This window comes from Mustelus asterias, unplaced genomic scaffold, assembly GCF_964213995.1.
Source record: "Mustelus asterias unplaced genomic scaffold, sMusAst1.hap1.1 HAP1_SCAFFOLD_4600, whole genome shotgun sequence".
Taxonomy (NCBI): domain Eukaryota; kingdom Metazoa; phylum Chordata; class Chondrichthyes; order Carcharhiniformes; family Triakidae; genus Mustelus; species Mustelus asterias.
In genome coordinates, this window is record NW_027594543.1 from 781 (window position 1) to 15,853 (window position 15,073).

At 53.7% G+C, this 15,073-nt stretch overlaps 1 protein-coding gene across 1 annotated transcript; it reads left to right on the plus strand.

The window, feature by feature from the left end:
* Window positions 1-253: 253 nt before the first annotated feature.
* On the plus strand, window positions 254-14,783 carry LOC144491161 (guanine nucleotide-binding protein subunit beta-4-like; the record flags this gene model as incomplete). Its single annotated transcript, XM_078208837.1, has 6 exons — window positions 254-298; window positions 2,518-2,624; window positions 4,595-4,658; window positions 7,873-8,035; window positions 11,043-11,109; window positions 14,582-14,783. Coding segments are annotated over exons 2-6 (567 nt in total), but the record flags the coding sequence as incomplete, so codon positions are not given.
* Window positions 14,784-15,073: the final 290 nt, after the last annotated feature.

Here is a 15,073-nt window from a genome sequence, read left to right on the forward strand (position 1 = left end):
TTATTCTTGCTACCCTTCTTAAACAAAGGAACAACATTGGCTATTCAACTTACTATTCAACTATTCTACTTACTGTGCCTACCCCAGTCCAAAGCCGGAAACTCCACATCATGGGGGGGGATTCCAAGATGGCGGACGGAGTTGGAAGGAGGGGGGAAAGTTATTGACGAGTGGGGCGGAGGGGGGGGGGGGGGGGGTGGGGTGGGGGCTCTGCAGCCGTGAGTGTCTATTAACCGCGACACACTATTGTCTGTTACAGGACGCGAGGAAAGCATGTGGAGACTCCACGCTGACCCAGGTGAGTGCGGTGGGTCGGGACCCCTCGCAGATCCAGTCGTGCAGAATGCAGGGGGGGGGGGTTCGGTTCTGTGCGCGTTCGGGGTCGCTGGCAGTGCTGGGCACGCGTCGGAACTGTTTGGGTTTCGTGCTCCAACCAGAAGCCGTCCACAAGCCCGTTTTGCACCCGTGAATGCAGTTGGGCTTTGTTGCGATGTCTTCGCTGTCGAATAGCTGGCGGAGGCACCCGTTGAGGCGGGTGTGCCAAGTGTGGCAAACCCGAGTGGGCCAGTAAGTGGGGGGGGGGGGGGGGTTGCGTGGCAGCAAGTTATTGACACCCCGGGGAGTGGGAGGGGGGGGCGATTCTTAGCAAAAAACACGTGATTGCACCCATCCATAAACTGCCTCCCGCTAAAGTTTGACCTCTGCACTCTGACCCGGAGAGAGGTCAAGACCCTTTCACTCCCCTGAGGGCTGGTCTGATGCTGGCTGCACCAGGCTGCTCTTGATTCGATTTAATTAGATTTACTATTGTCATGTGTATTGGGATACAGTGAAAAGTATTGTTTCTTGCGCGCTATACAGACAAAGCATACCGTTCATAGAGTACATGGGATGAAGCAGCAGTATAATATGAAGGGTACCATTCTTAGCAGTGTAGAGGATCAGAAGGACCTTGGGGTCCGGGTCCATAGGACTCTTAAATCGGCCTCGCAGGTGGAGGATGCGGTCAAGAAGGCGTACTGGCCTTCATTAATCGAGGGATTGAGTTTAGGAGTCGGGAGATAATGCTGCAGCTTTATAGGACCCTGGTTAGACCCCACTTGGAGTACTGCGCGCAGTTCTGGTCACCTCATTACAGGAAAGATGTTGAAGCCATTGAAAGGGTGCAGAGGAGATTTACAAGGATGTTGCCTGGATTGGGGGGCATGCCTTATGAGGATAGGTTGAGGGAGCTTGGTCTCTTCTCCCTGGAGAGACGAAGGATGAGAGGTGACCTGATAGAGGTTTACAAGATGTTGAGAGGTCTGGATAGGGTAGACTCTCAGAGGCTATTTCCAAGGGCTGAAATGGTTGCTACGAGAGGACACAGGTTTAAGGTGCTGGGGGGTAGGTACAGAGGAGATGTCAGGGGTAAGTTTTTCACTCAGAGGGTGGTGGGTGAGTGGAATCGGCTGACGTCGGTGGTGGTGGAGGCAAACTCGTTGGGGTCTTTTAAGAGACTTCTGGATGAGTACATGGGATTTAATGGGATTGAGGGCTATAGATAGGCCTAGAGGTGGGGATGTGATCGGCGCAACTTGTGGGCCGAAGGGCCTGTTTGTGCTGTGGCTTTCTATGTTCTACATAGGGGAGAAGGATTTGATTTATTATTGTCACATACTGGGATACAGTGAAAAGTATTGTTTCTTGCGCGCTATACAGACAAAGCATACTGTTCATAGAGTACATAGGGGAGAAGGATTTGATTTATTATTGTCACGTGTATTGGGATACAGTGAAAAGTATTGTTTCTTGCGTGCTAGACAGACAAAGCATACCGTTCATAGAGTACATAGGGGAGAAGGATTTTATTTATTATTGTCACGTGTATTGGGACACAGTGAAAAGTATTGTTTCTTGCGCGCTATACAGACAGAGCATACCACTCATAGAGAAGGAAAGGAGAGAGTGCAGAATGTAGGGTTACAGTCATAGCTAGGGTGTAGAGAAAGATCAACTTAATGCGAGGTAGGTCCATTCAAAAGTCTGACAGCAGCAGGGAAGAAGCTGTTCTTGAGTCGGTTGGTGCGTGACCTCAGACTTTTGTATCTTGTTCCCGACGGAAGAAGGTGGAAGAGAGAATGTCCGGGGTGCGTGGGGGTCCTTAATTATGCTGGCTGCTTTTCCCGAGGCAGCAGGAAGTGTAGACAGAGTCAATGGATGGGAGGCTGGGTTTGCGTGATGGATTGGGCTACATTAACGACCTTTCATAGTTCCTTGCGGTCTGGAGCAGAGCAGGAGCCCAGACCAGGCTGTGATACAACCAGAAAGAATGCTTTCTATGGTGCATCTGTAACAGTTGGTGAGAGTTGTAGCTGACATGCCAAATTTCCTTAGTCTTCTGAGAAAGTAGAGGCGTTGGTGGGCTTTTTTTTTTATGGCGTGTGTGGCAGCGCGCACCCTCTGAATCTGAGAGTGGCGGCCTGCCCTGGGGTGGGTTTTTGCTGTGGTCACTCAGGTTGTCCTTGTCCGTTGCAGATTACAGCTGCTCTCGATCCAGTTGGAAGGATCCAGATGCGTACGAGACGCACGCTAAGGGGGCACTTGGCCAAGATCTACGCCATGCACTGGGGAACCGACTCTAGGTACGTACACCGTCTACAACAGACAGCAGCAACTTGCATTTGTGTGGCGCCTTTTACTGCGATCTGATTTGATTTATTATTTTCACATGTATTGGGACACAGTGAAAAGTATTGTTTCTTGCGCGCTGTACAGACAAAGCATACCGTTCATAGAGAAGGAAAGGAGAGGGTGCAGAATGTAGGGTTACAGTCATAGCTAGGGTGTAGAGAAAGATCAACTTAATGCGAGGTAGGTCCATTCAAAGGTCTGACAGCAGCAGGGAAGAAGCTGTTCTTGAGTCGGTTGGTGCGTGACCTCAGACTTTTGTATCTTTTTCCCGAAGGAAGAAGGTGGAAGAGTGAATGTCCGGGGTGTGTGGGGTCCTTGATTATGCTGGCTGCTTTTCCCCGAGGCAGCGGGAAGTGTAGACAGAGTCAGTTGATGGGAGGCTGGTTTGCGTGATGGATTGGGCTACATTCACAACCTTTTGTAGTTTCTTGCGGTCTTGGGCAGAGCAGGAGCCCAGACCAGGCTGTGATACAACCAGAAAGAATGCTTTCTATGGGGCATCTGTAAAAGTTGGTGAGAGTCGTAGCTGACATGCCAAATTTCCATAGTCTTCTGAGAAAGTAGAGGCGTTGGTGGGGCTTTCTTAACTATAGTGTCGGCATGGGGGGGGGGGGCGGGGGCCATTTGAGACGGAGATGGGGAGAAATGTTTTCTCTCAGAGGGCGGTGAGTCTCTGGAACTTTGTTCCTTGAAATGCAGTGGGAGCAGAGTCTGGGAACCTTCTTAAGGCAGAGTGAGATAGATTCTGTATTAACCCGGGGGGAGGGGCGGGGGTTTATCTGGGAATGCAGGATGGTGGGGTTGAAATGAACATCTGCGGTTACAATTAGATCACCCATTAAAGGCAGGCGATGGACAAGTGTTATGATCGCTAGAATATTAATCCAGAAACTCAGCTAATGTTCTGGGGGACCCGGGTTCGAATCCCCGCCGGAATTTGAATTCAATAAAAAAAATATCTGGAATTAAGAATCTACTGATGACCCATTGTCGGAAAAACCCATCTGGTTCCTTTAGGGAAGGAAATCTGCCGTCCTTACCCGGTCTGGCCTACATGTGACTCCAGAGCCACAGCCATTGTGGTTGACTCTCAACTGCCCTCCAAGGGGCAACTAGGGATGGGCAATAAATGCTGGACCAGCCAGCGACGCCCGTGTCCAATTAATGAAAACAAAATGGCTGAGAAGACACAAGGATCCGAATGGCCGCCTTGTTTTCATCTCCCGAGGAGAACAACATGGGCGGCACGGTAGCACAGTGGGTCAGCGCTGCTGCCTCACAGCGCCAGGGACCCGGGTTCGATTCCCGGCTTGGGGTCACTGTCTGTGTGGATTTTGCACATTCTCCTCGTGTCTGCGTGGGTTTCCTCCGGGCGCTCCGGTTTCCTCCCACAGTCCAAAGATGTGAGGGTTAGGTGGATTGGCCGTGTTAAATTGCCCCTTAGTGTCCAAAGATGTGCAGGTTAGGTGGATTGGCCGTGCTAAATTGCCCCTTAGTGTCCAAAGATGTGCGGGTTAGGTGGATTGGCCGTGTTAAATTGCCCCTTAGTGTCCAAAGATGTGCAGGTTAGGTGGATTGTCCGTGCTAAATTGCCCCTTAGTGTCCAAAGATGTGCGGGTTAGGTGGATTGGCCATGCTAAATTGCCCCTTGGTGTCAGGGGGAATAGGAGGGTAAATACATGGGGTTACGGGGATAGGGCCTGGGATGGGATTGCTGTCGGTGCAGACTCGATGGGCCAAATGGTCTCTCTCTCTACTGTAGATTCTGTGATTCTTTGAATATAAATGCTATGTATGAACACAAGTTTTGGTTCACCTTGTTACTGTGTGATGGGGTTGGGGAGGAGGGATGGAGCTGAACGGGTTCAATAATGCTTTCACTGTCCCTCGATTGATTTAACTTCTCTGGTTCCTCCTGCAGGCTGTTAGTCAGCGCGTCACAGGATGGGAAATTAATCATCTGGGACAGTTACACCACAAATAAGGTCAGTGCCAGTGATTACACCAAGCTTTTTCTTCAATTGTTTTGGGCAGGTGTACACCATTCTGTTCGTCCCGTTCTCTGTCCTGCTGTGGGGCGTATCTCGCTGCGTCGCTTTAGAATCTCAACGGTGCAGAAGGAGGCCATTCGGCCCATCGAGTCTGCACCGACCACAATCCCACCCAGGCCCATAACCCCATGGATTTACCCAAGCTAGTCCCCCTGACACGAAGGGACAATTTAGCATGGCCAATCCCCCTGACCTGCACATCTTTGGACACTAAGGGGCAATTTAGCATGGCCAATCCCCCTAACCTGCACATCTTTGGACACTAAGGGGCAATTTAGCATGGCCAATCCACCTAACCTGCACATCTTTGGACACTAAGGGGCAATTTAGCACGGCCAATCCACCTAACCTACACATCTTTGGACGCTAAGGGGCAATTTAGCACGGCCAATCCACCTAACCTACACATCTTTGGACGCTAAGGGGCAATTTAGCACGGCCAATCCACCTAACCTAATCCACCTAACCTACACATCTTTGGACACTAAGGGGCAATTTAGCATGGCCGATCCACCTAACCTGCACATCTTTGGACACTAAGGGGCAAGTTAGCATGGCCAATCCCCCTAACCTGCACATCTTTGGACACTAAGGGGCAAGTTAGCATGGCCAATCCACCGAACCCGCACATCTTTGGACACTAAGGGGCAAGTTAGCATGACCAATCCACCAAACCCGTACAGCTTTGGACAAGATGTGAAGATGTCGGCGTTGGACTGGGATAGGCACAGTGAGAATTCTCAACGCCAGGTTAAAGTCCAACAGGTTTATTTGGTAGCACAAGCTTTTGGAGTGCTGCTCCGTCATCAGGTGAGTCACTCACTGTTGGACTTTAACCTGGTGTTGTGAGACTTCTTACTGCATCTTTGGACACTAAGGGGCAATTTAGCATGGCCAATCCACCTAACCCGCACATCTTTGGACACTAAGGGGGCAATTTAGCATGGCCAATCCACCGAACCTGCACATCTTTGGACACTAAGGGGGCAATTTAACACGGCCAATCCACCTAACCCGCACATCTTTTGGACTGTGGGAGGAAACCGGAGCACCCGGAGGAAACCCACGCAGACACGGGGGGGGAGAACGTGCAGACTCCGCACAGACAGTGACCCCAAGCCGGGAATCGAACCCGGGTCCCTGGCGCTGTGAGGCAGCAGCGCTAACCCGCTGTGCCTCCCCTGTGTTGCAGCTTCTGTAATCTGCTGGGTGGAATTTCCCGATCGTGTTCAACATTGAGTGGCTGCGGAATGAAGGAATTAGCCAGGATAGACGCGCCTGACCTCTTGACCCTCGGGGGGGGGGGGGGGTGGGGGGGGAGAGAGTTGTTGCCCTCGGCTAACTTTGCCCCACAATGAGATCTTTTATCTGGATGTGCCGGGTTCAATGGGATGTTTATCTCGGTTTGTTTGTGTGGCAGATCCCATGCTCCAGTGTGATGTGTGTTTTTCTGCCACTTTGCCCCAGCGTGTCGCCTGTTTAATAGCCCTTGGCCTTTACCACCTTCCACGCAGAGTTTACCGACATGGAATTTTGTCCTTCATTGCTAGAGGGATGGAGTTTTAAAAACAGCGAGGTTATGTTGCAGCTGTACAAGGTGCTGGTGAGGCCACACCTGGAGTACCGTGTACAGTTTTGGTCTCCTCACTTGAGAAAGGATGTACTGGCACTGGAGGGGGTGCAGAGGAGATTCACTAGGTTGATTCCGGAGTTGAGAGGGTTGGCTGATGAGGAGAGACTGAGTAGACTGGGGCCATACTCATTGGAATTCAGAAGAATGAGGGGAGGATCTTATAGAAACATATAAGATTATGAAGGGAATCGATAAGATAGAAGCAGGGAGATTGTTTCCACTGGCGGGTGAAACTAGAACTAGGGGGCATGGCCTCAAAATAAGGGGGAGCAGATTTAGGACTGAGTTGAGGAGGAACTTCTTCACACAAAGGGTTGTGAATCTGTGGGATTCCCTGCCCAGTTGAGGCTACCTCATTGAATGTTTTTAAGGCAAGGATGGAGAGATTTTTGAACAGTGAAGGAATTAAGGGTTATGGTGAGCGGGCGGGTAAGTGGAGCTGAGTCCACGAAAAGATCAGCCATGATCTTATTGAACGGAGGAGCAGGCTCGAGGGGCCAGATGGCCAACTCCTGCTCCTAGTTCTTATGTTCTTAACTTGGGGTTTGCAATGCGCTGGAGCGCTCAGCTGAGTGTTTAGTTCAATTGCTCAGTATTATAGCTCGCCTTTCTTTGAGTGTGGGGCCTCAGCGGTGCAACTCCCGCACTGCCCCCTCCCAGTGCTGGTGGACCGCCCAACAGAGTGCCCGCCCTCCCTTCCGGCTGGTGATTGCAGAGAACGCTGGGTGTATGGGGGCAGCGCGTGAGCCGGGCCGCGTGCACGGGGACCATGCACGTGCACGGGAGGCTGTGCGTGCGCGCACAAGTGATCGTGCATTGGGGGTGCGTAAATACACAAGGGTGGGGTGCGCACGCACAGGCACAGTGCGGGCTGTGTTTGCGCCTGTGCGCGGGGGTCTGTGTTTGCGCCTGTGCGCGGGGGTCTGTGTTTGCGCCTGTGCGCGGGGGGGCTGTGTTTGCACCTGTGCCCAGGGGGACTGTGTTTGCGCCTGTGCCCAGGGGGGGCTGTGTTTGCGCCTGTGCCCAGGGGGGCTGTGTTTGCGCCTGTGCCCAGGGGGGCTGTGTTTGCGCCTGTGCCCAGGGGGGCTGTGTTTGCGCCTGTGCCCAGGGGGGCTGTGTTTGCGCCTGTGCGCGGGGGGGCTGTGTTTGCGCCTGTGCGCGGGGGGGCTGTGTTTGCGCCTGTGCGCGGGGGGGCTGTGTTTGCGCCTGTGCCCGGGGGGGCTGTGTTTGCGCCTGTGCCCAGGGGGGCTGTGTTTGCGCCTGTGCGCGGGGGGGCTGTGTTTGCGCCTGTGCGCGGGGGGGGGCTGTGTACATGCCCGCTGATCTGTGCGTAGATGTGCAGAGGTGAGTGTTTGGTGGGCTATTTGACTGCAGAAATAATCGTGCCAGAACTCCAGCCCGACGTACGGGCGCCCAGCCGGGTCGGTGCCTCTGAGCGTTTGCCACGCGGGGCTGGCTGGATGGCGAGACGCTGAATTCCCGACGATTGTTCACCCGTTCTTCCCTCTCGGACAGGTTCACGCCATTCCCCTCCGGTCGTCCTGGGTCATGACCTGCGCTTATGCCCCGTCCGGGAACTACGTGGCCTGTGGAGGCCTGGACAACATCTGTTCCATCTACAGCCTAAAGACCCGCGAGGGGAACGTGCGAGTGAGCAGGGAGCTCCCCGGACACACAGGTGGGTTCGGCACGCTGCGGGGGGGGGACGCGGGGCGGGGGTTACTGCTTGTGAGAGTCTGAACGGGGCGACTGAGCCACAGGAGTGGGGGACGGATACTGAGACAGTCACCGCCACAAAGGAGCTAGCTCTTAAATATGGTCTTAACTCTGCCACCCCCCCTTATAGAGAGGCAATTCTCCACGGTTTTCCCATCATTTGTGAGCTTTATGAAGTTGGGGAGCAGACTGCCTATTCGCCCCAACATTTATCTGCGGATTAGTGTCCTTTCACGCTACTTGCATCGCTTACTAACTTTCGTTCAGTCGGGGATAGAGAGAGCGGCAATGGAGCAGGGATTGGAGAGAGAGAGAGGGATTGGAGAGAGAGAGAGAGGGATTGGAGAGAGAGAGAGAGGGATTGGAAGAGGGATTGGAGAGAGAGAGAGAGGGATTGGAGAGAGAGAGAGAGGGATTGGAGAGAGAGAGAGAGAGGGATTGGAGAGAGAGAGAGAGAGGGATTGGAGAGAGAGAGAGAGGGATTGGAGAGAGAGAGAGGGATTGGAGAGAGAGAGGGATTGGAGAGAGAGAGAGGGATTGGAGAGAGAGGGAGAGGGATTGGAGAGAGAGAGGAAGGGATTGGAGAGAGGGAGGAAGGATTGGAGAGAGAGGGGGAAGGATTGGAGAGAGAGGGGGGAAGGATTGGAGAGAGAGGGGGGAAGGATTGGAGAGAGAGGGGGGAAGGATTGGAGAGAGAGGGGGAAGGATTGGAGAGAGAGGAGAGGGATTGGAGAGAGAGAGGAGGGATTGGAGAGAGAGAGAGGGGGATTGGAGAGAGAGAGAGAGGGATTGGAGAGAGAGAGAGGGGATTGGAGAGAGAGAGAGGGATTGGAGAGAGAGAGAGGGATTGGAGAGAGAGAGAGGGATTGGAGAGAGAGAGAGGGATTGGAGAGAGAGAGAGGGATTGGAGAGAGAGAGAGGGATTGGAGAGAGAGAGAGGGATTGGAGAGAGAGAGAGGGATTGGAGAGAGAGAGAGGGATTGGAGAGAGAGAGAGGGATTGGAGAGAGAGAGAGGGATTGGAGAGAGAGAGAGGGATTGGAGAGAGAGAGAGGGATTGGAGAGAGAGAGAGGGATTGGAGAGAGAGAGAGGGATTGGAGAGAGAGAGAGGGATTGGAGAGAGAGAGAGGGATTGGAGAGAGAGAGAGGGATTGGAGAGAGAGAGAGGGATTGGAGAGAGAGAGAGGGATTGGAGAGAGAGAGAGGGATTGGAGAGAGAGAGAGGGATTGGAGAGAGAGAGGGGATTGGAGAGAGAGAGAGGGATTGGAGAGAGAGGGAGAGGGATTGGAGAGAGGGAGAGGGATTGGAGAGAGGGAGTGGGATTGGAGAGAGGGAGTGGGATTGGAGAGAGGGAGAGGGATTGGAGAGAGGGAGAGGGATTGGAGAGAGGGAGAGGGATTGGAGAGAGGGAGAGGGATTGGAGAGAGGGAGAGGGATTGGAGAGAGGGAGAGGGATTGGAGAGAGGGAGAGGGATTGGAGAGAGGGGGAGGGGGATTGGAGAGAGGGGGAGGGGGATTGGAGAGAGGGGGAGGGGGATTGGAGAGGGGGAGGGGGATTGGAGAGGGGGGGAGGGGGATTGGAGAGAGGGGGGAGGGGGATTGGAGAGAGGGGGGGAGGGGGATTGGAGAAGGGGGAGGGGGATTGGAGAGGGGGGGAGGGGGATTGGAGAGAGGGGGGAGGGGGATTGGAGAGAGGGGGGGAGGGGGATTGGAGAAGGGGGAGGGGGATTGGAGAGGGGGGAGGGGGATTGGAGAGGGGGGGAGGGGGATTGGAGAGGGGGGGGAGGGGGATTGGAGAGGGGGGGGAGGGGGATTGGAGAGGGGGGGAGGGGGATTGGAGAGGGGGGGAGGGGGATTGGAGAGGGGGGAGGGGGATTGGAGAGAGGGGGAGGGGGATTGGGAGGGGGGGGGAGGGGGATTGGAGAGGGGGGGGAGGGGGATTGGAGAGGGGGATTGGAGAGGGGGGGGAGGGGGATTGGAGAGGGGGATTGGAGAGGGGGGGGAGGGGGATTGGAGAGAGGGGGGGAGGGGGATTGGAGAGAGACAGGGAGGGGGATTGTTTGGGGGGAGGGGGGAAGGGGTTGTGGGGGGGAGAGGGACAATTAGCGACACTAACCAAGTTAAGATCCTCAGTTGGGCTTGCAGTGTGGCTGCTTGCTCGGAGCGACACAGGGAGACACGGGGAAAACATTCAAACCTTTTCGCCGTCTCTGCATTACCCCGGGGTTTGGGGCTTTCTACCTGGCAACACCGCAGCCAATCGGAGTCCACTTGCCGGCCAGGCTGCCCCCTTTATCTCCTGCAGCGAGAGTGGTTGTGATGGTTAGAAATGTTCCGTCCTTCTGCTTGCCCCGATGAGTGTGGGGTTCCCCTACCTTCACCGGTTCCGAAAAGCAGCTAAACCGGCCCGGCTGGCAAATCTGATCTGATTTGATTTATTATTGCGATGTGTATTGGGATACAGTGAAAAGTATTGTTTCTTGCACGCAATACAGACAAAGCATACCGTTCATAGAGAAGGAAAGGAGAGGGTGCAGAATGTAGCGTTACAGTCATAGCTAGGGTGTAGAGAAAGATCAACTTAATGCGAGGTCGGTCCATTCAAAAGTCTGACAGCAGCAGGGAAGAAGCTGTTCTTGAGTCGGTCGGTACGTGTCCTCAGACTTTTGTATCTTTTTCCCGACGGAAGAAGGTGGAAGAGAGAATTTCCGGGGTGTGTGGGGTCCTTGATTATGTTGGCTGCTTTTCCCCGAGGCAGCGGGAAGTGTAGACAGAGTCAATGGATGGGAGGCTGGTTTGGGTGGTGGACTGGGCTACGTTCACGACCTTTTCTAGTTCCACCTTCCGAGCGTTGGCGCTGGCAGTCCGGGGATGGCACCTCTGCTCAGGGCGGTTGGTCGGGGCGCAGCTTTGACTTGTTACCCCCCCTTCCCTCAATGACGGTCGGTTTGTGGGTTTTGTTCCGTAGGTTACCTATCCTGCTGCCGCTTTCTAGACGATAACCAGATAGTTACCAGCTCCGGGGACACGACATGGTGAGTTCCTCAGCGGCCCGAGGGAGCTGTGCGGCTCTTCACACTCAGCGGCCGCCATTGCGAGCGGGGAGGGGGGGGAAATGGTTCACTCGGCGTCATGGGTCCGAGAGGGGGCGGTGCTCTCAGTGGAAGGATCGGGGCGCGGGGAAGAGGCAGGAAGGGATGTCAGTGCGGCTAACTTGAATATTTCATCGAAGCCCGACAGTGCAGAAGGAGGCCATTCAACCCATCGAATCTGTACCGACCACAATCCCACCCAGGCCCTATCCCCGTAACCCCACATATTTACCCTGCTAATCCCATGACACTAGGGCAATTTAACATGGCCAATCCACCTAACCCGCACATCTTTGGACACTAAGGGGCAATTTAGCATGGCCAATCCTAACCTACACATCTTTGGACATTAAGGGACAATTTAGCATGGCCAATCCACCTAACCTGCACATCTTTGGACACTAAGGGACAATTAAGCATGGCCAATCCATCTAACTTGCACATCTTTGGACAACTAAGGGGCAATTTAGCATGGCCAATCCATCTAACCTGCACATCTTTGGACACTAAGGGACAATTTAGCATGGCCAATCCATCTAACTTGCACATCTTTGGACAACTAAGGGGCAATTTAGCATGGCCAATCCATCTAACTTGCACATCTTTGGACACTAAGGGGCAATTTAGCATGGCCAATCCACCTAACCTGCACATCTTTGGACAACTAAGGGGCAATTTAGCATGGCCAATCCATCTAACCTGCACATCTTTGGACAACTAAGGGGCAATTTAGCATGGCCAATCCACCTAACCTGCACATCTTTGGACACTAAGGGACAATTTAGCATGGCCAATCCACCTAACCTGCACATCCTGGGACACTAAGGAACAATTTAGCATGGCCAATCCACCGAACCCCGCACATCTTTGGACTGTGGGAGGAAACCGGAGCACCCGGAGGAAACCCACGCAGACACGGGGAGAGCGTGCAAACTCCGCACAGACAGTGAGGCTGGAATTGAACCCGGGTCCCTGGAGCCGTGAGGCAGCAGCGCCAACCACTGTGTTACCGTGCCCGCTGTTGAGAGTCGCGTCCTAACTGAGCAAGGGCAAAAGGGTACGCGGCGAATAGACAAAGCAGGTACCCGGGAAGCAAGGCCGGTAACCTTGCACGGGCACCTTTTAAGATGACAAAAATGTCCCCACTGTTTTAGGCTGTTCCCACTCTGAGAAGGGGATTGAATTGTAGACTTGTAGGTTGCCTCATTGCCACAGCCAAGCGACTGGAGTGTGGAGTTCAGGACACAGCCCAGCTCCCAGTCTGAGCATCAGCTGAATAAGATAAATGTTACCCCAGGACACTTTGGAGTGGGGTGGGTGGGGTATCTTCGCACTAGCGCCTTTGCATCTTCTGCATCCACCAAACGGGACCTTGAAGCTTTTAAAGTTTATTTATTAGTGCCACAAGTAAGGCTTACATTAACACCGCAATGAAGTCACTGTGAAAATCCCCGAGTCGCCACACTCCAGCACCTGTTCGGGTAACACTGCGGGAGAGTTTAACACGGCCAATCCACCTAACCTCGTCTTTCGGACTGTGGGAGGAAACCGGAGCACCCGGAGGAAACCCACGCAGACACGGGGGGAGAACGTGCAGACTCCACACAGACAGTGACCCAAGTCGGCAATCGAACCCGGGTCCCTGGCGCTGTGAGGCAGCAGCGCTAAAAGCATTTACAGTTACGTGGGTAAGATGGGTTTAGAGGGATATGGGCCAAATGCGGGCAATTGGGACCAGCTTAATGGTTTAAAAAGGGGCGGCATGGACAGGTTGGGCCGAAGGGCCTGTTTCCCTCTCTACGACCTCTGCTCAAGACACTTGATACTAATTAACACTGACCAATTCCTGAGATGTGTAGGTTAGGGGGATTGGCCATGCTAAATTGCCCCTTAGTGTCCAAAGATGTGTGGGTTAGGTGGATTAGCCATGCTAAATTGCCCCTTAGTGTCCAAAGATGTGCAGGTTAGGTGGATTGGCCGTGCTAATTGGCCCCTTAGTGTCCAAAGATGTGCAGGTTAGGTGGATTGGCCATGCTAAATTGCCCCTTAGTGTCAGGGGGACTAGCTAATTTTATGGGGATAGGGCCTGGTTGGGATTGTGGTCTGTGCAGACTCGATGGGCTGAATGGCCCCCCCCCCCGTCCTGCACCGTGGGGGTTGTATTATCCTATTATAACATACTGACACTTCAGAGATGGGCGATAAATGCCATTTTGCCATCTTCACCCAAAGAACAATACAGCACAGGAACAGGCCCTTCGGCCCCTCCAAGCCCGCGCCACTCCCTGGTCCAAACTAGACCATTCTTTTGTATCCCTCCATTCCCACTCCGTTCATGTGGCTATCGAGATAAGTCTTAAACGTTCCCAGTGTGTCCACCTCCACCACCTTGCCCGGCAGCGCATTCCAGGCCCCCACCACCCTCTGTGTAAAATACGTCCTTCTGATATCCGTGTTAAACTTCACCCCCCCTCTCACCTTGAACCTATGACCCCTCGTGAACGTCACCACCGACCTGGGAAAAAGCTTCCCACCGTTCACCCTATCTATGCCTTTCATAATTTTATACACCTCTCTTAGGTCACCCCTCATCCTCCGTCTTTCCAGTGAGAACAACCCCAGTTTCCCCAATCTCTCCTCATAACTAAGCCCTTCCATACCAGGCAACATCCTGGTAAACCTCCTCTGTACTCTCTCTAAAGCCTCCACGTCCTTCTGGTAGTGTGGCGACCAGAACTGGACGCAGTATTCCAAATGCGGCCGAACCAACGTTCTAAACAACTGCAACATCAGACCCCAACTTTTATACTCTATGCCCCGTCCTATAAAGGCAAGCATGCCATATGCCTTCTTCACCACCTTCTCCACCTGTGACGTCACCTTCAAGGATCTGTGGACTTGCACACCCGGGTCCCTCTGCGTATCTCCACCCTTTATGGTTCTGCCATTTATCGTACAGCTCCCCCCTACGTTAGTTCTACCAAAATGCATCACTTTGCATTCATCTGGATTGAACTCCATCTGCCATTTCTTTGCCCAAATTTCCAGCCTATCTATATCCTTCTGTAGCCTCTGACAATGCTCCTCACTATCTGCAAGTCCGGCCATTTTCGTGTCGTCCGCAAACTTACTGATCACCCCAGTTACACCCACATCCATGTCCAAGCGTACGCCTGCTACCGAGAGGCAGTTGTGTGGTGAGTATTTATATCCAGCTCTCTCTCCGTTCGACTTTCCCAAGTTGTGAGGAACCTCTGGTCGGTGCCCAGGAAAATATTTCGCAATTCCTGTTCCCGGTGGGTATAGATTTCAAACAGAAACCTCGGCTTCTCTTTTCTGATGGGGTTTTTACTCACTCTCTCTCTCTCTCTCTCTCCCCCCCCACCCTGCCCACGCGTTCCCTCCTTGGCCGCAGTGCCCTGTGGGACATCGAGACTGGGCAGCAGACGACCACATTCACAGGCCACAGCGGGGACGTGATGAGCCTGTCCCTCTCCCCGGACTTCAAGACCTTTGTGTCGGGGGCCTGCGACGCATCCGTCAAGCTGTGGGACGTGCGCGACAGCATGTGCCGGCAGACTTTCACCGGCCACGAATCGGACATCAACGCCGTCTGTGTAAGTCGGCCGCGGGGCGGGTGGGGTCGGTGGTCGTCCGGCTGGGGAGAATCCACAGAGGGGGGGGGGGTCTGTTGAGGTGGGGCTCAGCGAGAAGCCCCACAACACCCAGGCTAAAGTCCAACAGGTTTATTTGGAATCACGAGCTTTCGGGGCGCTGCTCCTTCATCAGGTGAGCGGAGAGGTAGATTCACAAACACGGCATATACAGACAGAGGCACAATCGCAAGATGATGGTTGGACAATTCACCCCTCTTTAACCTGTGATTATCCCTCTCTCCACTCGTACT